Here is a 24,253-nt window from a genome sequence, read left to right on the forward strand (position 1 = left end):
ATTGTGGGGACGGCAGGTACGTTTGTATAATTAAAAGCATTTGCTGCATTATTTATGAGTACTCCAGTACCCGTAACAGGGTACGATTCCTGACAAATGTTTCGCATTTTAGGTCATGCAGGGCTCATCTCTCTCCAAGGCGGTCAGTGCGACGGTCCTATATGTTCATGCCAAGTCTATAAATGGCACATCAAGTGACAAGCGGAAACGAACGCATTAAAATTTCAACGATGTCAATTTAGGAATCAATTGTTCCGAAATAGCGATGAACTTTTTTAATTAAACGAAATATGCCAGCTGGAATCGCAAGTACTTTTTGTATTGATTTGTTGAACGTGCGCCATGACAAGGAAGTTTCGCCATCCCATCCAATGCCTTTATGTCGGGCTCCATCCTGCATCCTTCGTCCCCACTCCTGTACTCGTACCTCCATGCCCAACCCTCGACCTTTTGGCCGATATTGGTATGATGACTGTGTTGCAGCGACAATGACAAGGACAATGCCGAGACGAGAGCACGACAGCGTCGTCATGGGGCACAGAAAGTCTCTGAATTCCAAACACTTTGGAATTTTATGTCTAAACAATGCGGACTCGCAAAATGACAGCAGCCTGAAATGTTGGGGAAGAGTTTTACCAAATTCCAATAAAAGCATCCAGCAACAGAAGGCGTGGAACGTGGACGAAGTAGATCTGCTTGTGGGCGTCTGCTCTCCATTAAATTGGCATGCTTTCTGCCAGCCATATTAATCCCACAGGGAAAAAAGAAAGGAAATATCAAAGGTTGTGTTTCATAATGCATTTAAAAACTCTTTATTGGAAATTAACTCGTTCTATATTAAAATACAATCCAACAGTAAATACAATACAACATATTACAATGCAATACAATACAATACAATACAATCCAATTCAGAACAATTCTACGCACTTGCCCGCGTGGGTACACTCGTACTCGTACTCTTCCTCGTCCTCGTATCCGTACTCGTACAGAGCCCAATGGGTAGTACTCTTCGTTAGAACCAGAACCACTGGCCTTAGATAAACACGAATGCTAAGTTGAACTTCAATAACTGGCTAGATGGCAACTATTATTAAGATACTTTTTGGAAATTTTGATACCTTACTTGGGATCTAAATTTTTCATTGTTCTGACATAGACGAGGGGATTCGTAGAAATCGTTTTGTTAAGACTCTTGGGCGCTGCTTTCAGCTTAAACTTTTACACGAAGATCAGATCGGATCAGATCAGATCAAACCAGAGGATAAGTTGCCGAAACTGGAATTTTATTTTTTTATTTTACAAAATTAAATTATAATAGAAAGTATTTTCGATTTTTAATCTGCCTATATCCAAACTATTGTTCGCTTCGGCATCAATTGTATATGGCCCTAGATAACTAATTTTATTTTTGGGTTGCTCGCGGCGGCATCTTTAAAATTTGATTTCGTTCATCTACCTTTATATTTAGGTGTTTTGCATGTATATATTGACTCGTAAATTTATGGTTGATTAAGGTATAGAAACTTTAATATATTCATATGAATTTCTTGTATATATATTTCTTTATTTATTTTCTTTCTTTGTTCTTTTACTTGATCATATCAATATATGTATATATGCAAGTATAGTTCATAAAACGTTTAACAATAATTTCAGTCGGTCATTTTGGTATGTAAATTATATATACTTAGGCTATAATTACTTCTGCTTCTGCTTTCTGCTCTTGTTTTTGCGTTTTCTTCCGAATTTTCGTGTTTTCACATTTTGGAATCTCTTTTATCCTCTTTTATCATCATTAGCTTGTAAAATCATGTAATATTCAAAATTAAGACACGAAATCGTTTAGGTATAGATATGATTGTATTATTGAATGATTGTTGTAAAAACGGCAGATATATTTTCCAAGCTCCTGCACATTGTATATTGTTGGGCCAGGACAGACCCATAAAAAGCATGAAGTTTAAATCTCCTTCCGAACGGACTATATCTAGAGCTGCAGGACTGTTGGAAAATATATTTAAGCATCGGCGAGCCGAATCGGATCGGGTTTCTACTTTGCCATACATATATATAGGTAGGTATTAAGTAATCGTAATTATTCGCATGGAAACGTGAAATATCGGTTGAAATACGCAGATACATAGAATAATGATTGAGCAGATTGTACATATGTCTATCAGAAATCGTCTAAACTCAGCAATACTTTTGATCATTTCAAGGACCTTAACCTAATACTAGACTTCCTTTAGGGTCATTGGAATTTCAGGTACTTTGAAAATCTTATGAATTATTTGGCATATAACGAAAACACTCGAACCATCTACAATACTCGTTTATGAATGAATGAAGAATGTGCCCTCTGCACCGTTGAAAGACCGGTATTGCATGGTATGGTATGGTATGATATGGTGTGGCATGGTCTGGTATGGCATGGTTCGGTGACGAATATGCGGCGAATATGCTATTCTATAGTCTAGTCGATCTAAACTAATCTCGTTGTTTATTCATCATTGATTTCACACTTTGGTTCTAATTGTATGTATTTCTTTCTAGTCTGTTGGTAAGTAGATGTAGCGTAAAGTTGCTATCCTCTAATCGTTGTGCCTACGGAGTAATCGGATTTTGAGCGGTCCCTAAAATATATATGTATATGTGTGTATGTATGTACAATATATGTAGCTTGGCTCGTCGTTGGAGTATAAAGGAACTAACTGCATCTTTGTGCGTTGCAAAGCACTCAAGTGAATTCCCTAGTTCTACTACTATTCAAATAAGCAATATCCAAACACACTACTCGTACATATGTAGGTAGGTAATAACGAAATGAGGTACTTAAAAGTTAAGTCCTTTAATGGTTATCTCGAAGAGGGGACTTCAATAAAATTGTCATGCAGCTGGGTACCTTCCCGGGTACGTATGCGTATGTATTCCCATTTTAAAATGGATGTAGTCGATGTAAGCGTAAACCTAGTTCAGACACAAGTTAGTATAGCCACCATGGCATGTTCTGGGCCTGGGACTGAGCCGGGGCCGAACAGGCAGATAATGCACGTTGAAGGGGTAAAAGAGCACGTGAGCTTCGGCTAGCCGAAGCCGGTTGATTTTCTTACTCTCATGCACGCATAGACCGAACCACCCGTACACCTGTACTGTATACGGGTGTACACGGGTTTCCCGTATACATGCAATTGTGTAATCTGAAACCGAGACCATCGTAGAATCATCGCAGGACTCCCATCTTTTCGTTTTGGGTCTTGTTTAGAACAAGTTTCTCAATGGGCAATTTTTGAAAGCATCACTAAGACGTTTTTTCAACTTTGCTGAAAATAGAGACAAGACAAAATCAGTTAACACGAACACCAACGAAATAATCAACTTTAATAACTTAGTAAAATTGCCTACAAAGTGACATGTAAAGCTGCAGTAAAAACTGAAGGGCAAGAATAATTCAAGAAATGAAAGAGTAGAGTTTGTTCGGAGTTTGATTGTTTTTCACCCTCTCAGTATCTCAGTATGTGTGCCCTAAGGGACTTTTGTTTTCAATCTGCTGTTGTCTTCAACTTTGTCGTCAGTGGCTGTGGCTGTGGATGTGGCTAAGACTGTCAATGTGGTGTGATGAGAAATGGACACGGAATTGTGTGGCTTTTACCTACCTTTACCCAGGCAATGAAGTGGGTGGTTATACAACATAAAAGTTACACAGCTTAACAAAATCGAATCTCTTAAGTACATGTGCCTGTACATACGAGTACGTATGTATACATACTCACTGAAGTCCTCTGATGCGCGTTCAGGAAGAGGGGCCTAGATGACACACGCAACTCACCTTTACCTCATTGGCCTTCCTTGCTTGGCCCTTGGCCCAGCAGATCTGGAGGCTAATGCAGACGCAGATTATTTTTGGCATGGCATGTGCTTAATACATATTCGATAACGTAGCACATTCCATTACACAATCTTTTTACAGTGTTCTTAGCAATAGAATAGTAGGTTTTGTAATAGGGATAGGCAGCAGACAGCAGCACCAGCACCAGCACCTCAGCCTATTCATATACGTATTGTACATGTGTGTATCCGACATACAAAGACGTGGATGTAACTATAGGCACGTACAATATGTATGGATGCTTCTGCAGTGGAAGTGGAAGGTGGAAAATTTGGAGGTACGTAAACAGACACAGAGATAGAGATAGGTTGATAGGTAGATAGGTAGATAGATCGATAGACAGAGACAGACAGGTGGATAGAGAGATAGAGACAGAGAGAGAGAGAGAGACAGAGAGAGAGAGAGAGAGAGACACGCACACACATATAGAAAAACATATAGACTAACAGTCATGCCAAATCAAGATCGCTATACGTATCGGATATCGGGCAGGGCAGGCAGAAAGTCACAGTGTAGATAGTAGGACATGTATGGGGTCGGGTCGGGTCGCTTGTTGTGTTTCGAGGTTTCGGGGGTCTTCAGGGTAATGCCGCCTAGGAATTGTTTTTAAAATTAAAACAATGTATTGTTGTGTTTTTTCATATATATTTATACATATATATATATATATATATATATATATATTGTTTTTATTATTCTTCTTTGGTTTGGTTTGAATTAAATGTTCAAAGTAACAATATAATTAATCAACTATTAACGCTTTCCTTAGGTTTTGATTTTTTTTTTTTCGTTTTTGGTTTTTGGTTTTCATTTTTGTTTTTGTTTATCCTTTGTTGTGTATAGAACTGCTTTCACATCTAATAATGACTTGAATGGTATTCTTTCCAACATTATTATTTATAATTTTTGTCTGTTGTTTCTCTATTAAATTCATTTCCCTATTAAGTTACACATATACATATATATATTGTATATAGATAATAATGTATAATCATCTGCTTGTATGAACTTTCTGATACACATATACATACATTATCATAACTATAATATTAACGGTAACACAATATTAAACAAACGAACAAAATCAAAATCGGCTGAACCATTTAACATTTTAAACATTTATGATTACGTTAAAACTTGATAATGATTGAATAATATTGTATGTTCAAGTTGCTGTTGGCTTTCTTTATTAATGTTTATTCAATATATTAAACAATTCAACTGACCGTCCATACATCGATACATCGTATAAGTATTTGAGAGAAAAACGCAATGGATATTGTAGAATCTAGGTAAACATTTTCAATACGTATTTATTTTATACGAGTAGAGCTTATAGAGTTTCGAGTTCGAAAGGAGCATAGCTAAGATACGAGTATCTGGATTCGGATTTAGTAAAACTAGATTGGAATGCGGAAGGGAAACGCAGCTACATAAGTAGTATCGTAGCTCTAGTATCGTAGTAGTACATTAGTACAAGTGGGTTAAAGCAACAGTTAAGAATTGTGGATTCCATTTCCTTTGGTAGAATCACCATCTCTTCATCATCGTCTTCATCATCATCATATTCATCTATTCGCTACTCATGGTCTAGTCATGTGAGCCACGTTAAGGCATTCTTTCATTAGTTCGATCGTTCCTAACTTTGTATAGAGCGATGCATGGGGCACTAGGGGATTGCTTTATTAGATTGACAGAGAGAGGCGTTGAGGAGCGCTACGATCATCGTAGTATTGCTGCCGGGCCGATATGTGTACAAGAAACATATGGAGTCAAGAATGGTCAAGAAGAATCTGAGAGAGCGATGTTTTTACTGATAGACGCGGGTCGGGTCTCGGTGTCGGTCTAGGTCTCGGCACCCCTTTATACGAGTATATAGTAATATATTCATTGTTCATCATAACATAACATCATTTTCATAAGTATTTTCATTAAATGGTAACTTTTTATGCGAATTGTACATATATTTCTTGTTGGTTGTTAGTAGTTGGTTGTGGATCTGTACATATGTATATATGTTAGTATAATATGTATGTAGATTAAGCATTTACAACACCATATTTGCTATTTAAATGCATGTGACTAGTGTGGATGTGTGTATGTATGTATTTATGTGCATATGGATTTGTGTATGTTTGCTTGTTTTTAAAGATTAGCCATATATAGTACAAATGAAGTTCACAACGTTCAGAAATATGTTAAGAAAAACTTGTAGCAAACTGTCATGATCTGATCTGATACGAGTATCTGATAGGTAGGTTGAATTGAATTGAGTTGAGTTGATGTTCATGTTCATCATGTTCATGTGTTGTTGTTGTTGTTGTTGTTGGCTGTGCTGTGGGCATTTGTAGTTGTAGTTTTCTCGATAACGAGTAGTTCATCTCGTACATATATATATACAATACATATGTATATGATGTATAACGTTACTTTTGTTAGTTACTTTTGCTGTAGATGTAGTTGATGTTGATGTTGATGTTGTTCTTGTTCTTGTACTGGCTGTAGTGGTTTTCTTGTGCTGTTGTTGTTGTTGTTCTTGTTGTTGTTGTTGTTGTTGATGATGATATATCATACATAAAACACCGAGAGGACATGTCTGAGAGGGACCATCGAGTCGTTGTTGTGGAGATTTGGTAGAGTTGTTGTTGTTTCGTGTTGTTGCAAATGTTGTTCAAGTTGTTTTTCAGATATAAATATTTTAGGCAGAGTAGAAGTGGCGCAGATTAAAGATTTAAGAGAGTGTTTTAAATCAAAAGAAGAGAAAGAGAGAGAGAGAGAGACACCAGAGAAAGAGAGAGAGAGATATTTATATATAGAATGCAGTGTAATTAAAACATTTATTCATATATGTATGTATAATATTTAGGTTTAGTTTTATGTACTTATATATCGAGTAAAAGATAATGTTTTCGACTGATAATTAAGAGGATATTTAACTCCGGTCAACCGGATCACAAATGTCCTTCCAACTGTTTCATCTACTCAAATTGATGTGATATGTACATAGACGCCTAAAAGTATGTATCATTGCACACATACATACATATGTGTGCGTTGTAATCGTCTTAAGCCATTCCATACCATGTCCCAAAAGCGTACACAGTCATGGATGGGAATTATTCGAGTACATACATATGTGAAACAGTTGTTCGGTTGATGGTGTTGCATGATGCATGTAGTAGCGATAGTAATGATAGTAATGATATGTAACGGATGGTAGAACGCTGGTAACACATACATATAAGTAGTACGAGCCATTCACGGGCCAAATCGAGTGTAAGCGAAAATCCATCGTTAGCTCTACCATAGGACTCTACCTTTTCTTCGAAACCTGTTACGCAACCCGGACGCAATGCAATGACTCGATTCGGAGCGGGGACAGCTCGTTTTCTATGTATGTACATATGTACGTACACCCATGCACACAATATTACATTCTTTGCCATATAATCGGTTAACTATCATTGGTAACACATGTACTTATCGCCATTTATATGTATGTACAATTTTGGTGTCTTTGATTCGACTTGCATGTGTGTAGACTGTGTTGGAGAGTTGGCATGTTGGCATGTAAATATGTAAATATATATGCGATACATTAAACGGACGACGGGAACGGAGAGACCCACAGTGGGCTAGAAATCGTGTGCTATGTCATAGTCGTATGATGTCTTTGTTTTTTATTTACCAGATTTGCATGCATGTTTCGGTATCTGTTTCGGTTTCTGTTTCTGTGTTGTGTTCGGTTTCTCATCTGCTGAGGTGTCGTTTGGGTATTGGGTTCTGTGGGAGGGAGGGTCCGACCTGTGGGCCGGCGTGTGCGCTTATCGGTGAAAAATGTATAATTTGCTAAATGTATCACAGCATTATGCTCTCGAACTGCCTAGCGTCTCTTATAAGCTATTGTCCTTGTCTAAACGACTACAGCTAATATTTGTTTGTTTAAGTTATCATATTGTTATACAATATTTCCTACAGAATATATGTACGTACTCGTAGCCGTCACCTAACCAATAACGCAACAGATGTGTAAATACAAACTAATGTGAAATGAAACTCAAGTTCGGCAATGTTCAATGTATATTAGTTTTAGTATAGGCAAGGTATATGGGTATGAGTATAAGTATAGGTATTGGTATATGGGTATAAGTATAGGTATAGGTATAGGTATAGGTATAGGTATAGGTATAGGTATAGGTATAGGTATAGGTATAAGTATATGTAGGTTTAGGTATAGGTATAAGTATAGGTATAGGTACATATTTAGGTAGTTTACTTACATTTCAGAAGCATCAATCAGTGAGATCAGTAATTGTCTCGAAAGATTTTAAACTCTCAATTGTAGTGTGGGTATGTATTTTTGTATAGGAAAGAAACGAAATGTAACTGTTAAAGCTGTTAAAGAAGATAGATTTCTCTGGCAATATCGAAAACAAACTGACTGAAACTTTATATTTCGGATAGTATGGATAGTTCTGGGTTGGGTTGTAGGCGATCATCGATCATCGATCATCGATCAGTTTTGAGAACCAGCAATAATTTCAACGTCTTCGCAGTCAATTCGTTTGCAAATGTGATTAATTTTCTGTGGTTAAATTCATGGAAATATACATAACATGTGTATATATGTATGTATATATACTTATATATTCGAATGGCAATTACAACATATGCGCCGATTTAGTTCATAATCTTCCCATACTCATTTATGGAATAAAGTCCAAAAGTGATTTCAGCAACGTATTTCGACGGTTCGACATGATTCAGCAACCTCCTCTGTCGCACCATTCGCTTAATTGGTTTTTGGTTTTTTCATTTATATTCTTTTCTTTTTTTTTTAGCTTTTTGCTTATTTTAGGTGTTTATTTGTTAATTTTTTTTTTATTTTTAATTTTCTTTTATTTGTGTTTTTAGATTTATTCTTTTAGTTTCGATTTGGTTTTGCATCGTACGAGTGCCGCGGTTTCGTTAGTTTCATTTAGTTTCGTTTCGTTAATTTATTGTATGTTATTAACTAAACAACGGTTATGTATTGTATATTGGGGTTGAGTATATTACATTATCATCGAAGCAAAGTGATTTGAATATGTATTATTAAAGGCGTTTACTATTTTTGGTTTTAAATAATTCGGTTTATGCTTTAGCTACCTTAAAGTTCCTTAGGAGTTCACCGTCCTGTTCGCATTTTTAATCGCATTCGCATGTCTCCTTCATTATTTCGTTATCCGAAATATATCTATTAGCTGTTAATATATTATTTGTACGCTTTAGTACACCGCATTGGAGGCTTTGCCAAAAACTCAATTGTAGATTGCATCGCTCGATTTATCTCGATTATTGCTGCCGGGTTACGTTACGAGCTAGCATTGGGCTAGCTTTCTAAGGACTTATATTCGTTTCGATTGCGGTTCCAATGATTAAACTCAACGGATCTCATAAGTATTAACAAATTCAAGTTCGGGATGTGTTAAATAAATTTCATCGTTCATCGTTCATCGTTTATCGTTCATCGTTAATCGGTTAGTTTTTTATTTGAATTGTTACTTGTGGTACTATTATACGTTTTGTTTGTTTTATTTTTGTTTGTTTATTTTGCTTTTATGATGACTGACATATCACTGCATGACACATTTTCCCTCTATTTGAGTTTTTAGCTCATTTACTTGCGTTTCTATTTGATTTTTCAGTTCTGTAAAAGAAATTGAGTATGGAAACAGCAATAAATAAGCATATTTTGTAGAGTAGACTACAAATGTTAGGCATGTTAACTGTTATGTATATGTATTTGGTATTTATGGATGCTCATGTGCATGTACATGTACCATGTACTATGTACTGTAACTGTTTCACTGTAGCGGTACTATACGGGTAGCTGTAAGTGTTAGGGTAGGTACAGTCGCCATAGCTAAGTATTCAATTTTAAAAGATTGGGTGTGGGTGTTTTGGTGAGGCCTAGCAGAGCCGTAGTGTTTCTTAAGCCAAATTAGGAAAATCAAATACGAACCGAAATAAAGTTGTACGAGTAGGTAGTTATTGTTATTGTCGTGTTTGCAGTAGGGATATACATATATGTAGGAATGTAAGAGGTCCAGGTCAGTGTCGGCTTCAGAGTTATAGGTAGAGCATAGAGTGATAGATAGGAGATCGTAGATCGTAGATGGTAATGGCAAGATGGGGAGAGATCGGTGCGGTGGAAATACACATACATATGCAGTATATGTGCATTATATATATATTACATACGGTAGGCGATAGCGTAAAATACATATAGTACACATATTGAAGGGAAAGAGTAAACGAGAGGGAAAAAGTTTTGTATTTGTTGCTCGTCCTTTTTCGATCATAATTGGGTTTAGCTGTAGAGTTCATCATGTTTGTTTTGGTTTGTTTCGGTTTGTTTTGGTTTGGTTCACATTTACTTTGTTACGAGTGTTCAGTTTCAGGATGCAGTTAAGCACGCAAGCCGTTAAAGTGTTTAGAGACATTATAGTTATATATGAAATCATACAAGCCGCTATCAGTTATTAAAGGTGCAGTTTGTGAGTTTGATGTATTCAAATAATATCGTAAATGTTGCAAATCATTCGAAACGTAATCTTACAACTATATAAATAATTGGCGCCCCGTGCCTTCTGCCTTTAATCAGTTCTTCATACTCGTTCCTACCCACTAAGTTCATGTCTAACCACAGTCTTTTCCCGTATATTCTATATATCTACTATTGGATATTGTATTCGTGTGGGAGCTGTGGAGCTGTGTGTTGAGGAGTCTTCTCTGGTTGCTTCTGGGCACACTCATTTATAGAGATAGAGAGAGAGAGAGAGAGAGGGACAGAGAGGGACAGAGAGGGCAGAGAGAGAGAGAGAGAGATAGAGAAAAGGTGAGCAAGAGTAATCGATTGTCGAAATTGTTGTTGGTGGTGAAGTAGTTGGAGTAGTTCATGAATACAAAAACGTATTACAATTAGATTACCACACAAAAGGAAACATACTGTTTTACGAATGGTAGCACTTACCTTAGTCTAATTAATCGAATGACATGAAACCTAGTACAAAGCGGAGGCTTGCGCCGCCTTCTAACAACGAATCAAGAATGCCAGTTGTAACCCAGTAGTATCGTTTGAATACAATTACGGAACAACCAATACGAATATAAATATCAAAAAATAATTGTGGGAATGAAAAACAAAGGAAATCAATTGTAAGGAACTAAGTACGAGCATATGCATATGTACACATGGATGTCCCAGACCCACTCGCATACATATTCATACATAGCATATACATACATATGTATGTACATATATACTTCCAACTGAAACGGAGTAATTTATGAAAAGGAAATGAGAAAATGGAGTGCACGCTTGTTATACGAGTAAATGTAAGTTCTAGACGTAGTTCATATATTCATTCGTTGCATTACAGTTGATGTTTAGCTCATAGACAGTTAAGGTTGCAGTTAGAGTTAGAGTTAGAGTTAGATTTGCAGAGTTAGATTAGAGTTAGCTTTAGAGTTAGAATCAGAGTTAGAGTTAGAGTTAGAGTTAAAGTTCAGTATACGCATAGGTGGTTAGAGCTTACATATGTGTCATACGCACAGGAAACAGAGTACAGATACGAGTATAGTAGATAGATGGATAGCATTAGTTAGTAGCTCGATAGTTTGATTCAGATAGTTAGATAGTTGGATAGTTCGCTTGCATTTAGGTACATTTAGAGACACACAGATACACACACACAACACTTAAGTAGTTGCTACTACGAGCGCCGGTTAATCGAGTATTTAGCTGTTGGTTATTGGATTGATAGTCAAACATGTTTCGGTATTGTCTGGACCAAAGTGGCTCATGCACGAGCCGCTTGGGGGAGTGGTTGGAAAATGAAAAGAAAATCAACTGAATAGCTCATACAAATACAGATACAGAAAAGTAGCTATTGGGGCGGGGCGGGGCGTGCCGGTCCGACCGATGGTAGGTCGGATTAGCAGTAGTTAGATACCAGTAGCTGAGCTGGGGAATCAACAACAATGACTTACTTGTGAAATCGTCGAGCTCCTCCTGCTCCGCCTCGGCGGCCAGTTCCTCGGGCGTCTTCTTTTTCCGCATCAGAGGATTGGGCTCTTCTTGCGGTGCCGCCTCAACGATTTCCTCTTTCTTCTTGATGTTGTACTGGATATGTTGAATGAGAATGAAAATGAAACGATCGGCAGATCAGAATACATTCATACAAAAATACACATACACATCCGCATGTATACGGATATTGGCTAGGGGCACATTCATGTATTCTTAGCAGCTACACTTCGGTTCTTTGTCTTTTGCTTCACTGTTGTCTGTTCCTTGGTAATTCAATCTGACTCCGTTAGGGAGTCGCTCAATAAAAGGACTCCCTACTAGAGTCAATTTGAACTGCTGCAGGAAATCCCGTGCACTTCGGATCGGGCGCATGCACCTTCCACAAATCACAATTACTAATCACTCCCACCCCATCCCACACACTCACCTTATCGCGAATGTCTTGCCTCATCTTTTCGCGCTCCTCCTCCATTTTCCGGTGCTTCTCCTTGCGCCGATCCTCGGCCTCGCGGATGGCCTCCTGACGCTCCCTCTCCTCCTCCTCTGCCTTTTCCTTGTCATCGCCATCATCGCCGCCATCACCTCCTACAGCGCCTATCAAAAGCGAAGCACAGGATACGGATGAGAAAGGTTAAAGTGGCCAAAAAAAACAAAGGCTATTTCTAGGCCTATCGCATATGTATCTCTTCGAACTGCCGAATTGGGCAGCGGTTCGTCTTTGTATTCGAGTATTTTGGAATGTATTCAACATTCAATTCGATTCAAAATCGGCCATGACCAATTTTAGCTCGCTAGCATCGATGCTTGACACTTTGACACATTTGATTACACAGCGCCGCTTCTGGGCTAGGTTCGCTATCGGGTTATCGCTATCAGTCCCAGTCCCAGTCCCAGTCCAATTCCCATTCCCAGTCTCGCCCCAGACCCAGTGCCACTGCCAGTGACAGGGGAAAACTATTGGAAACGCGATTAGTTGGGATTGCGCCTCAGCTTTGGTCAGTGCTTCAGTCTGGAAACACACAACCCGCAGCGCATTACGGTTCATTTGCGGAAGTGCGCCTGGGAATTAGCTGTGACCTTTGAGAAACTGACCTTTTTCGAGGAAATAAGCGCCACAGTCCACTCTTCTGGCACTGGCAGTGACAGTGAAAGGTGCTGTAGAAGCCGAGTGCATTTCGATTCGAGTCGCCAGAGACAGAGCACGTGGATAATGTATCTGAAAGTGTTGGCTGTTCTGCTGTCGGCGGTGTGCGTGAGCTGTGCTGGTAGCTTTGCCAGCGTTGAGAACGACCTGCTGCACTTCTCGTACAAGCTGGAGCAGTATCTGGACACCAACAAGCTGCCGTGTCAGGACTTTTACGGCTACGTTTGCAGCAGGAGCGCCAATCTCAGCCAGACGGGAAAAGAGCGCTTCCAAACCTTCCTTAGGGTGGCCGACGATGAGCAATTGATGGACATGGAGCTGCAGCTTGTCAACTTCTTCAAGACCTGCGAGAGTGCTCGCGGAGCGGATGCACTGAGGAACTCGCAGCTCTACCGGGCCAGCGGAGGCTGGCCTGCGTTGGAGACCGCCAAGCCGAACGCCACTGCACGGAGAAACCAGACTCTGAGCTGGCTGGGATTGCTGGGCCATTTTCACGAAATGGGTTCGCCCTATTTCTTCAATGTGGAGCTCACTATGCAGTCCAACAAGCGGCTGGTTGTGCTCCGGCCCGACAGCACCCGACGGCACACCATGAGGAAGTTCGAGCAGCGGGTGGGCGAGCTTCTTCAGAGCTTCGACATCGAGCAGAGTCGGGCTCATGTGGCCGCTCTCGAAGTGCTCAGCCTGGAGCGTAGTCGCAGGGACATTGTCAAGACGGAGCACATAGAGGATGAGGTGCAGTTCAGCTATGGCAACTTCAAGCGCAGTGCTTTCGGTAATTCCTCCTTGGCCAGACTCGATTGGGACGGTTACTTCAGGAAGCTGCTGGGCGGGAAGACGCCACAGGCCACCGACACGATCGTTGTAAAGCAGCTTCCGCGGCTGGTCGACTACTTTGTGCTGCTGCAGAACACCAGCATGCACCGTCTGCTCAACTGGATCTGGACGGACTATCTGATGGGTGAGTGAGGGTTGAGCTATTTTTCATGCTCCGCGCCAAACTTGGCCCTTTCTTGCAGACATTGTGGACTCCGACTGCCACCAGCTGGCGGAGACGTACGCAGGGGACATATATGCCCATGTGGTGCAGAGAGTTAGTGCGGATCGGGTGGAGCTCACCCAGATGTACTCGGCCTTGGGAAAAGCCTACACGGAGCAGCTCGCGAAGAGCGTGTGGGTCGATGAAATCTCGCAGCAGAGCTCGAAACAGTTTCTGGGCCGGATCATGCACCTCACCCTCAATGGAGACGAGCACCTAAACGCCGTCTACCACGAAATTGTGCTGGGACGGCGCAGCTTTTACCGAAATCTCGAGAAGCTGCGGCGCTTCCAGCGCAAACGTCAGCCGCCCTCAGAGTCGAGCCAGCAGCTGCGCCAGTATGCACAGATATTCGACAGCGTCAACGCCCTGCTGGGAAAGCAGAACCTGAGCACTCCGCTAAATCACTTGCTGGTTGCGGAGTACTTTGCCAGGAGTCTGGTGGCAGCGGGAAGCAACAGCCGGACACCGGGGGCCTGGCGCAGTACGGACTCGGAGAGGAGGTTTGCCGCATTTCAGAACTGCAGCGGGACCTCGCCAACCCAGGTGAACGCGGACGAGCTGCTCCTGGGTCTGTTGGCCCAGCGCCAGGCCCTCAGCTGCTACAAGCAATGGCTCAGGCAGCCTGAGAGGGTTCCGCTGCAGGAACGGATAGACTCTCTTCTCGGCGTTGGACGAATGAAATTGTCCCTCCTCCGGCTTTACTTCATCGGAAGTCTACTTGTGGACTGTCGGTCTGAGCTGGGCCCACTGCAGCAGGAGCGCAAGCGGCAATTGGTGCACGCCGTTATGCGGAACTCACGCGAATTCGGCGATGCCTTCCAGTGCCATTCCGGCGACGCCCTCGCCGGACAGTACCAGCGCTGCAGTCTTCTGTAGGCTCAGGAGGAACTCTCGGCCTGCATTGCGAGTGCCGAGCCTGGCCAGATTTCGGTCAGACCTTGAACTTTTCAGACTGGTCTCTGGCTTGCGGAAGAAAATCGATAGAAGTGTGGCACTCCACGGAATTATTCAGTCACATGGTCAGCCGCTTCCGCGCCTTTCTACCCCTTTCAATCGATTGATTTTCCGAGCTGCTTTCCATCTGCTCTGGTTTTTCTCTCCCTCGACAGAGCCAGCATATGTTTACGCTTTGGTTAGGTTAGGTTACGTATGAGCTTAGCGTAAGGCATATAAACGGAAACGGAAAAAATAAACGAAAGTTGTGGCAAAGACTTACGTTGAAGAGAGGTTCGGTAACGGTATCGGTAACGGTAAGAGTAGAGCGTGGTGTGTGTTTGTTGAGGTTGAGTACATAGTACATATGTAGTAGCATTGAGTAGCAGTGTGGTTCATAGAGAAGACGAATCAGTGTTGTTCATAAACGGATAAACAGAACAAATCAAGATGCACAAAGACCTTGGATCCGCAGGGGCTGCAGATTCATTAAATCTCTGATTAAATCGTGTCATACCAATGAAATTCATAATTTCTGGGCGCCGTTAACCACTGCTACCTCTCCGTAGTTGTGCTTTCTGGTAATTCGGGGCCGAACGAATCAGTGCAAGTGCAACCGCTGCCTTGGCCGATGCTGCCACTACTGTTCACGCTGCGACGCTGGCGCCACACACACACTCTGGCGCCTCAGTCAGGAGCTGCACTTCTGGCACAGTCACGCTGGCGTCGTCGTCGTTGTCGGCGCTCTCGTCGGCCCATGGTTGCCATGGCTATCCCAATCGATTGTGGCGGCCACCACGAAGTGCAAGTGCGAACACGACCACGAGCGCACACGAACTGAATGCAGAAACTGAACTTGACTGCTGCCGACTTTTGGGCGCTGAGGCGCGCGGAGCGATGCTCGAGGACGCAGGCTGATGCTGGGCAGAGCCGCTTATGTCAAAGCTGAGTCCGTGTCCGAATCCGAGTCAGAGTCGGAGTCAGAGTGATTGAACTTCAGCCGCAGGAGTGCAAACTTGGAGTAGGAGTACTGGCAGCACTCGCTTGGCTTTTTATGTCCTGCCGCCGTGCCAGTTACAGCAGTCGCAGCCGCAGTCGCTGCCGCTGTCGAGGTCCGCGTCGCTGGCGCTGGACCACGTCGTGATTTGAGCACCCCACATGATGACCTAAGCACAGGGGGTGACTATGGTCTGGTATTGGCGAAGCGCCTGCGCAGATTTGCCGTTGATTTCGGCCCTGAGTCGGAATTCTGATGAGAGCAGCTAGACAGCTTTTTCGCTCGCTCTAATTGCTGTTGTCCCACTCGGCTTCGCGGGAAGCGTCAACGACTGCGTCAGCTTCGCTGTTGTTCCTCTGGCCCCTCCGGCGCAAACGCTAAAATTCTATGCGCGCTTCTCTTGAGTGATTCTCGAAAGCGAAGGCTCTGCTGCGTTGTGGGATGTCCGCACATTGTCGGGTGTCTCTGCTCTGCTCTCTCGCTCTCGCTCTCCATCTTCCTCTGTCCTCCGCTGCCCCGCTCTCTACACTTATGTGCAAAAGGCAACGCACATTAAATTGAATTTATAGTCATCAATTTGCTGAATAGCTTTGTGAATGAACTTTTTGGGGTGACTGTGACTTGATTTGCAGACGCATTTATTGTTTTCATAAATTAGTCAAAGTATTTTATAATAAAAATTGATTCAACGAAATGGTGTCAAATGGCTGGCGAGCCAAGTCCAGGTCCATGGCTGTGTCCTGGACCATATCCGGTCCCACACTACCCCCCCCCCAGTCGCCCGCTGGCAGTCTTTCCTTGGAAATGTTGCGCTTTTATGGGACTTTCGTAATTTGCTTTATGAACTTTACGAACTCTGCCCACCCGGGCCCACTCCCCGGCCTGTCCTGTCCTTTTTGTGGCTGCAACAAAGGTCTGTTCGGTACGTGCGTATCGACGGGAGTGTATGTACGTAATAGGTATATGTATATGTATATGTATATGTACATGTGGCACATACAGCACATAGAATGTACATGGAGCGGAGAGCTTATAGGGAAACTCTTTAAAACTCGGTTCCAGTTGCAGATCCGAGAGTTGCCCCGAATGGAGTGCACAATTCAATTAAAAACTAATCAAGCCTATTGTAATATAATTATCATGCCAACATAATTAACACCGCTTGAGCAAGATGTTCGCCCTGCATTCTCTCTCCTTCTCGCCCTCTCCCTTTCCATCTGCCCTTTGTTCGGCAATTTTCATTCCTCATTTTTCTTCGCATTTTTTTTGTTCCGCCTTCTAATGGAAACGGACGGCCAACGGGTTGGCGGACGGCATTGATGGCCCTTTAAGACCTGCGGAAGCCTTCAATTTGCATGAGGAATGCTCCTGACAGCCCGAAAAATCGGTCCGTCTGTACAAATTGGTTGTTGGTTCTTGGGGTTTCTTTCTATCGTCCATTTCACTTTTTTCTTTGCCGTTAAAAGCTTTACTCTTCGCTGCGTGTCATGGGTGAAATGAGGGTACTTAATACCTATCTGGCATGTGGAGCTGGGACTGGGTAAAGGACTGGGTGGGCGCCGCAATATCTATTTATGTATGTACATCCATCCATACATACATAGATGTGTACATATATACATATATACATATGTACATACATATATCAGAAAGTATTTGGACGAAGTCATAAGTCTGATATACGAGCCGTGGCTCGGATAAGTCTTAGAGTGCGTTTTATTGCTTGGCCTGCTATTTTGAATACCAACACGTCAGCGGAACGCGATGATGATAATGGAACGTGGCCGACCCCGAGCTGGGAGCCACGGAGCCGGCGTAATTGTCACATCCGCATATAGCATATGTAGCTGAAGGTTGGAGATGGATATGCGGTCTAGGGGTATGCAAGTGGAAGTGTAGGAAGTGGAGCGGATGCTCGCCTGGTGACACTTATTCGACTTAATACGCGCACACTAAGGAATACTACATTAGAGTTCCATTTCCCTTTTTTATTGCGGCTGAGGCTGAGGCCTACCCACCCCTTGTACATAGAAAATGGAAATAGAAGGGGAAGTCGAAGTGGAAGAGCAGAGATGCTTCACTCATTTGTGCGAAGTGCTCCACGCCTCACTCCGCCGCCGTCATTTTTTCACTCCTGCCATTGTAAGGAGCTGCTGAAAAGGCACGAACGGCAAATTATTTTCTTGCTTAATCCGGTTCAAGCCCGCTCAGCGTTGTATTCTAGGATTCTGGAGAAGCCTCCACCATCTTGCACACATCTGGGTCAAAGGGACGGCAACGCACAAATGACAGGAAGCTAGCGAAGGGCCTTATACTAGGAGCAGGAGAGTGCGTGCGACTTCCACAAAGAGGTTGGCTTAATACGGCTAGTCCTGCCATATGCCCCATGCCACCGCGCTAATATTTTCATTGTCACAGTCGCTAATAGCAACTGCCCGTGTCCCGTGCTCGGAGTCCCCTCCGTAATTACATTTTAACAGCCTCAAGGAGCCCGATATTTACTTATGGCCACACTTGCCCCGCACGAGTGCCACCCATCCTACCGGCGCTGGCGGTGGAATGTGTGTCTGTGAAGGCGCATAAGTAAGGGGAAGTGGGCGTGGGCGTGTGCCAGTACTGAAATTATGCAGACAGTGCGACTCTGCCTCTGCCTTTGCCTGTTTGCGGACAAGCTGAAAATCTCATTGACAGCTTGCTGGTTGCACACGGCTCGTTCTTGTAGCGCCAGCAATTAGTTGCATGCCTCATCTGGCAGCGGACCACCACCCGGCGACCCTTTGCCAGGCACGTTTGGAATGTGACTCCGTGTCGGCACGGGGAAAACGGGGAAGTTTGTCAAAATGCTGCAGCAGAAAGCCCACTCGCCAACTGCACAAATATTTCGGTCGGTGTTCTGTTCTTGGATATTTGAGGAATTTTTAATATACATAATTTATGCCGAGCCCTTAACAGCAGACCACCCACCCCGTCCTGGTCCTGGTCCTAGTTCTGGTTCTGGTCCTGGCCCTGGCGCTGGGTACGTTACGAGAGTGGAACGATTGCAGTATGTGAATTAACATAAAGCACTATTGTGCGGATTGGGCTGTTATCTGGACGAAGGGAGGCACACATGTCCGCTGGGGGACTGGGTAGCCCTCCTCTTCCCCACAGCAAGGTGAAAATTACATTATCTGCAAGATTTGGGATCGATATTGTTAGGCGATGCATGTGTGTATAGTTTTGTTTGAGCCGTCCGCCTTGTGTCAAAGTGTTGCATATCTACGGGCTTTCCACTTGTGGTAAGCATATAGTGACGCACGTGCCAAGACAATTTCAAAACCTGCAGACATCAGCAATATTTGCCTGGTTTAAAGGACTCGGACGAGGACACCGAGAGCGATGTACATAGCCAGTGTTGTTCGGGCACTGTAGTACAGTGCCTGCCTTCTGCAGGGAGTGTGGCTGTCCTGTGTCCATGTGTCAAAATGTTTGCTCATCAAAACGCACGCATTCGATACGTACTGCACATGCTCGTATTCGTACGAGTATGGTATGTTATGTGCCGTTGACAGACTTAGCTTAGGGTGCTCTACCGATAGGTGTGTTCTATAGCTATGAGATACTTATACTTTATACTTATACTTTACCTCATTGTAAATTCGTAGTAGTAGTATATAGGTGGTAGTTGAGTTGTAGTTAGAGTAGTTATAGTAGAATAGTAGAAGATGTAAGTAGGTTTGTAGTTAGTATGGTTCCATATTTGTTTAGGTAGTACATAGCAGTAGTAGTGGTAGTAGTAGTAGTAGAAGTAGTGGCAGTAGAAGTAGTAGTACGATAGTAGTAGAGTAGAAGGAGCAGAAGTAGATAAAGAAGCACTTTAACAAAATAATTTTCGCAGAAACAAAGAGTTCGAATATAACGCTTCAAGGGTATACTTGTATAAAATCAAACTAGATTGTCTTGATTGCTGTTCTTAAACGAAATAAACAAGATAACGAAAACGAAGACGAAACAAGAGTTCTCGTGAAGTATGTGTACTATGGCGATGGGGTGTTTTAATCAGACCGAACTCAAGATGTGCATAATTGTCCCATGAACTTTTGCCAGCTGCATGTGTCTTGACTGAATTGAAAGTGGCACCGCATTTTGCTCGGATTCAAATTATAAGTGGTTTTCTCCCCCTCCCGCTAATTGAGTTGGAAACTTTTCCATTTTGCATTTCTGTCCTGGAGTTCGATCGCTGCTTGGAGTTCACCAAACTGGAATCGCAGGGATGCAAGCTCCCAGCTCGGGTATCTTTCTTCGAAGTGCCTTGGGTTGGTATCGATCGGAACTACATAGCCAATAGTTAGCGGGGCAGCGTGGCATGGCAAAGTACGAGTAAAACTTAAAAGCTTGCGGATTTTCCAAGTAGCTGATGCTGATCATGAAGCGGATTCTAATTTGGAATTTCAGCGATTGATATCGATCGAATCAGAGATTCTGCTAATTTGTATTGGTTCGGGTATATTGTGGGGATGTATTTTTTATGTTGGATGCCGGATGCCGGATGCTGGATGCTCGATGCTGGATGCTGAAAGGTGCGATGGCATCAGCATCAGCACCATCATCAAGTCATACAGGATATGAGCAAGCACGATTATAAGTACGAGTATATGTTGTACGGGTACGGGTACGAGTACGAGTACAAGTAAAATGCAAAAATACGAAAGGTTGAGAAATTACCGCCGCCTGCAGCATCTGTGTAGCGTGTGGTCGGGAAAGTAAAGGTAAAGTTCCATTAATATTCCACTCTCCGCTCTGTTTGGATTAGTTGCTACGCTCATGGATGGCGAGTTGCAAGTTGCGACATTTGTGTGATGTGTGATTACGAGTATACGAGTATATAATATAGGAGAATAGTTAAATGTGGGCAATGGATCGAGTGGGCGGTACATATCATAATCATAGAAGAAGCTGAATAAGTAGAAAAAGTAGTTAAGGAGCTGGTTAATAGGAGTACGAGTGTTGTGTGAGTGTGACTGGGTGGGGCTCGTGGAGGAGGCTGCCAATATGGAGTGGTTGGATAGATCCTGGATGGCCAAGCAGCCCAGTCTCTTCTTTGGTTTAAATTTCCGCTTTATATTTCAAATGGGCATGGGAATATGGGTGCATGGGTTCATGGGTGTATAGGGATATGGGCGTGGCAGTCATGGTAATGTTCGAGTACAAAATAAAGAGCGTAAAGAGAGACGAGGTCTGGTAGGCAGGAAGAAAGTGTAATAGAAGAAATTGAATTGTGTGTTTCTGTAGGGTTTTTTTGCTATCGGGACGATGGCAGCTGGGCTCAATGCCACTGCTGGCTTTTGTTGTTCATGGTGTTCTCATTGTTGCTGTACTATATTTGTGGCATGACTGTGTCGGGCTCTGAAGTGAGGGAGAGGAGAAGAGAGGAGCAGAGTGGAGTGAAGAGAGAGGTGTACTGAAGTGGTGTGGTGTGAAGTGGCTGGGGGTTGTTTCGGGGGTAGAATTGCTGTGCACTTGGGAGTCGTTCTAGGCGCTTGGACTGTGGGCTGGGCGGAGGTGGTTGGTGTGTGTTTGTCAAGCTCTCGTGTTTGTGTGTTTTACAATGAGGTAAAGTTCGGCTGTGAAGGCATTGGAGGAGCGTACAAATATATTTCATTATTTTTTTGTTTTCTTTTCTTTTCCGTTGGTGTCTCGGAGAGCAGGCTTTTATGCTGGTAGGGATTAACGTCATATGATCTGTGAGTGTACTTAACTTACATAAATTACGATAACTGCATAGAAAGACGTAGTTTTTGGGAATCTCGGAGGTATGTGCTTGGGTGGAGTGGATGGGCAAACGGACGGGGAGGACGAGTACCAATGATCTTGGGGGCTTTGCGGCTGGCAGGGCGGAAAGGTAGGGCACTGATGCTCGAGCTTGGCCTCGAGGATTGTGGGCGGATTTCGATGGTGTGGAAATTGTTATGTACAGGGCGGGGAGTGCATATGCATATGGGGTACTGTTGGGTTATTCGCTATATGCGTAGATTCAAAACATACGTGGCTATTTGTGTTGTGCAATGCTAAGCTTAGGTTTAAAATACTCAGATTCGTTTCGAATTGAAAACCTTCCACGGAGTTTCAATCTTGAACGGCTCTATGGGTACTCTATGGGTATTCGTAAATTTCAATCATGTACGACTATGTGTTCATGCTACTGCCAATCAACCGAAACGGAAACGAAATCGAAATCGATATCGAAACCGGGCGTCCATTCAAAACTGAAACAGAAGCGTGAACTGTAAACTGTTAACTGTTAACTGTAAACTAAATGGTTGTGCCATTCAAAACAATGATTCGATTATAAATATTATTAGATTATATTGTTAATGTACGAGTATGCTATCGGATCTTTTCAATTCTGTTGGATCGTTATGTTAAATGGGTGGGAGCTTTGGTGGTGGTGGGGGGACTTTGGAGCGGTAGCAACTTACGAATTTATTTAGGAAGCACTTATAGGAGTTTCTCTTTCGAACGCTTACCTGAAAATTTAAGAAAATAAGGTTATTATTATTTCAAGAAAAAACCTCTATAAAAACAGAAATATATAGCGAACAAAGCTGTGAAAACTCTTGATTTGGATAAAATATCACTCGTAGCCAGAATGTATAGCTGTATGACAAAAATACTTTTGACATATCAGAAAATTCTGTCCCAGCATTTTTATATGCTATATATTACGTCGGAAACGCGACCGGGGCTCCGTAAACCACGATTTTAGTATTTTCGAATGATTGTTTCCAAAGTAGTGGTTAAATATCATCTACCGTATCAATCAGACGTGTTTGTTGTGGTTTTTTTGCCGTTCGAAATTTGTCTTTGAAATGCCGAAAATACTCAGAAGGTCTAATCCTTCCCGACAAGGCCGTAATGCCGTTATGCATCGGAATCAATCCACTGAAAATGAACGAGAAATTGAACGAGAATCGCGACGGTTCGAGCTCAACGTAGAGTTCAACGCATCAAGGAACGAGTTGTATCGATCAGTGCTTCAATACCTCCTTTCGTTCGGATCCAGGGTACAGTAGCAGGGAAGGATCGAGAAGAACCGGCATCCGTACGACTGAAGAACAGACTAAGCATCCGGAGCTCGGAAACGGCGGAAAGGTGAGAACTGAAGAGGATCAACTGAAGATGGCGGGAACCTAATATTGCGGGTTTCCGTGTCGGCAAACCAAGCGAGGGGGATCTTTGGGGCCGCATCCCTAAATTTATACCCGATACTCAGTCAGTGTGGCTTAATAACAGTGGGATACCACAGGGGTGTGGGTGTGGATACCAAATTTGGTTTCTCTACCTCTTATAGTCTCTGAGATCTAGGCGCTCATAGGGACGGACGGACAGACATGGCTCAATCGACTTGGCTATTGACGCTGATCAATAATATACGTACTTTATGGGGGTCGGAAACGCTTCCTTCTGGGCGTTCAACACATCCACTTCGCCCACAAATCTAATACTCATTTTGAGTGACGGGAAAGGTCAGCGTTGTTTTGTTCCTCATTTCTTAACCGTGCCACCCCAATGTGCCCCACAGCGAAACGTGGCAGTGTAAGGCTTGTATTGTTATATAAATAATAAGCACTTAAATATGTACAATGTATCCTGTTTCTGTTTCACTTTGTTTGCACCTGCTCCATGTGGGTTTTACTCTCCTTTGCTTCCTTCAGCCGAGAACTTTTTCGCATCATCAGCCGAGGGTACCGGGTAACGAAATTAAACGGAGTTGGATTGTATCTGTTGATACGAATAATAGACCCAAAGAGATACATACATATATACATACGTATGTGGGCATACAGGGAGAACATTTTTGTCCCTTAAGCAATGCTTCATCGGGAAGCCCGAGCATTTTTAGCGCCACCAGGCCCAGGCGAGAAGTCCAACAAATCTGGGAACGGGCGGATACAACAAATCCATAACTTATCCTTATGTAAGACAGGCAATAGTAATAAAGGCTAACTGGAGGCAAGCTTCAATAAATTGTCCGATTGCGAGCGCAGTGGTTGACAATGGAAACGCATTAGGCGGGTCCGTCCGGTCTCCTACCCACTCGCTCCATCGAACTCGTAGCCAGAAAAGATGTTTCTTTATGTGAACCAAGGGTAGGGATCGGAACTCTGGCGAGGCGAGGCATCCCTGAGTATGGC

General features: G+C 42.8%; 2 protein-coding genes across 11 annotated transcripts in view; one reads left to right on the top strand and one right to left on the bottom strand.

The window, feature by feature from the left end:
- Window positions 1–1,765: 1,765 nt before the first annotated feature.
- The window catches only part of LOC108156807 (complexin), a 28,956-nt gene continuing 6,468 nt past the window's right edge, over window positions 1,766–24,253 (bottom strand). For 3 of the 10 annotated variants that reach the window (XM_017288496.2, XM_017288497.2, XM_017288494.2), the window contains exons 4-8: window positions 20,784–20,798; window positions 12,391–12,548; window positions 11,924–12,056; window positions 8,170–9,578; window positions 4,694–6,485 (exon numbers count right to left, since the gene is read on the bottom strand). In XM_017288496.2, the coding sequence (XP_017143985.1) occupies window positions 9,505–9,578; window positions 11,924–12,056; window positions 12,391–12,548; window positions 20,784–20,798 (380 nt within the window). In that variant the 3' untranslated portion in view covers window positions 4,694–6,485; window positions 8,170–9,504. Of the gene's footprint in view, window positions 3,324–4,693; window positions 6,486–8,169; window positions 9,579–11,923; window positions 12,057–12,390; window positions 12,558–15,599; window positions 15,728–19,580; window positions 19,603–20,783; window positions 20,799–24,253 lie in introns of those variants that run through there. The other 7 variants (XM_033388941.1, XM_033388939.1, XM_017288501.2 and 4 more) reach the window with 7 other exon arrangements.
- Window positions 12,868–15,361, top strand: LOC108156804. Its single transcript, XM_017288491.2, has 2 exons — window positions 12,868–14,068; window positions 14,127–15,361. The coding sequence occupies exons 1-2, from the start codon at window positions 13,174–13,176 to the stop codon at window positions 15,023–15,025; spliced, it is 1,794 nt and encodes a 597-aa protein (XP_017143980.1). The 5' UTR covers window positions 12,868–13,173; the 3' UTR covers window positions 15,026–15,361.

The sequence above is a fragment of the Drosophila miranda genome, chromosome 2 (genome assembly GCF_003369915.1).
Source record: "Drosophila miranda strain MSH22 chromosome 2, D.miranda_PacBio2.1, whole genome shotgun sequence".
Classification (NCBI taxonomy): Eukaryota; Metazoa; Arthropoda; class Insecta; order Diptera; family Drosophilidae; genus Drosophila; species Drosophila miranda.

Coding starts and splice junctions, on each gene's coding strand:
- LOC108156804 (XM_017288491.2), top strand. CDS start 13,174: ATGTATCTGAAAGTGTTGGCTGTTCTGCTGTCGGCGGTGTGCGTGAGC. Junction 14,069..14,126: donor CTGGACGGACTATCTGATGG/GTGAGTGAGGGT, acceptor CCTTTCTTGCAG/ACATTGTGGACTCCGACTGC.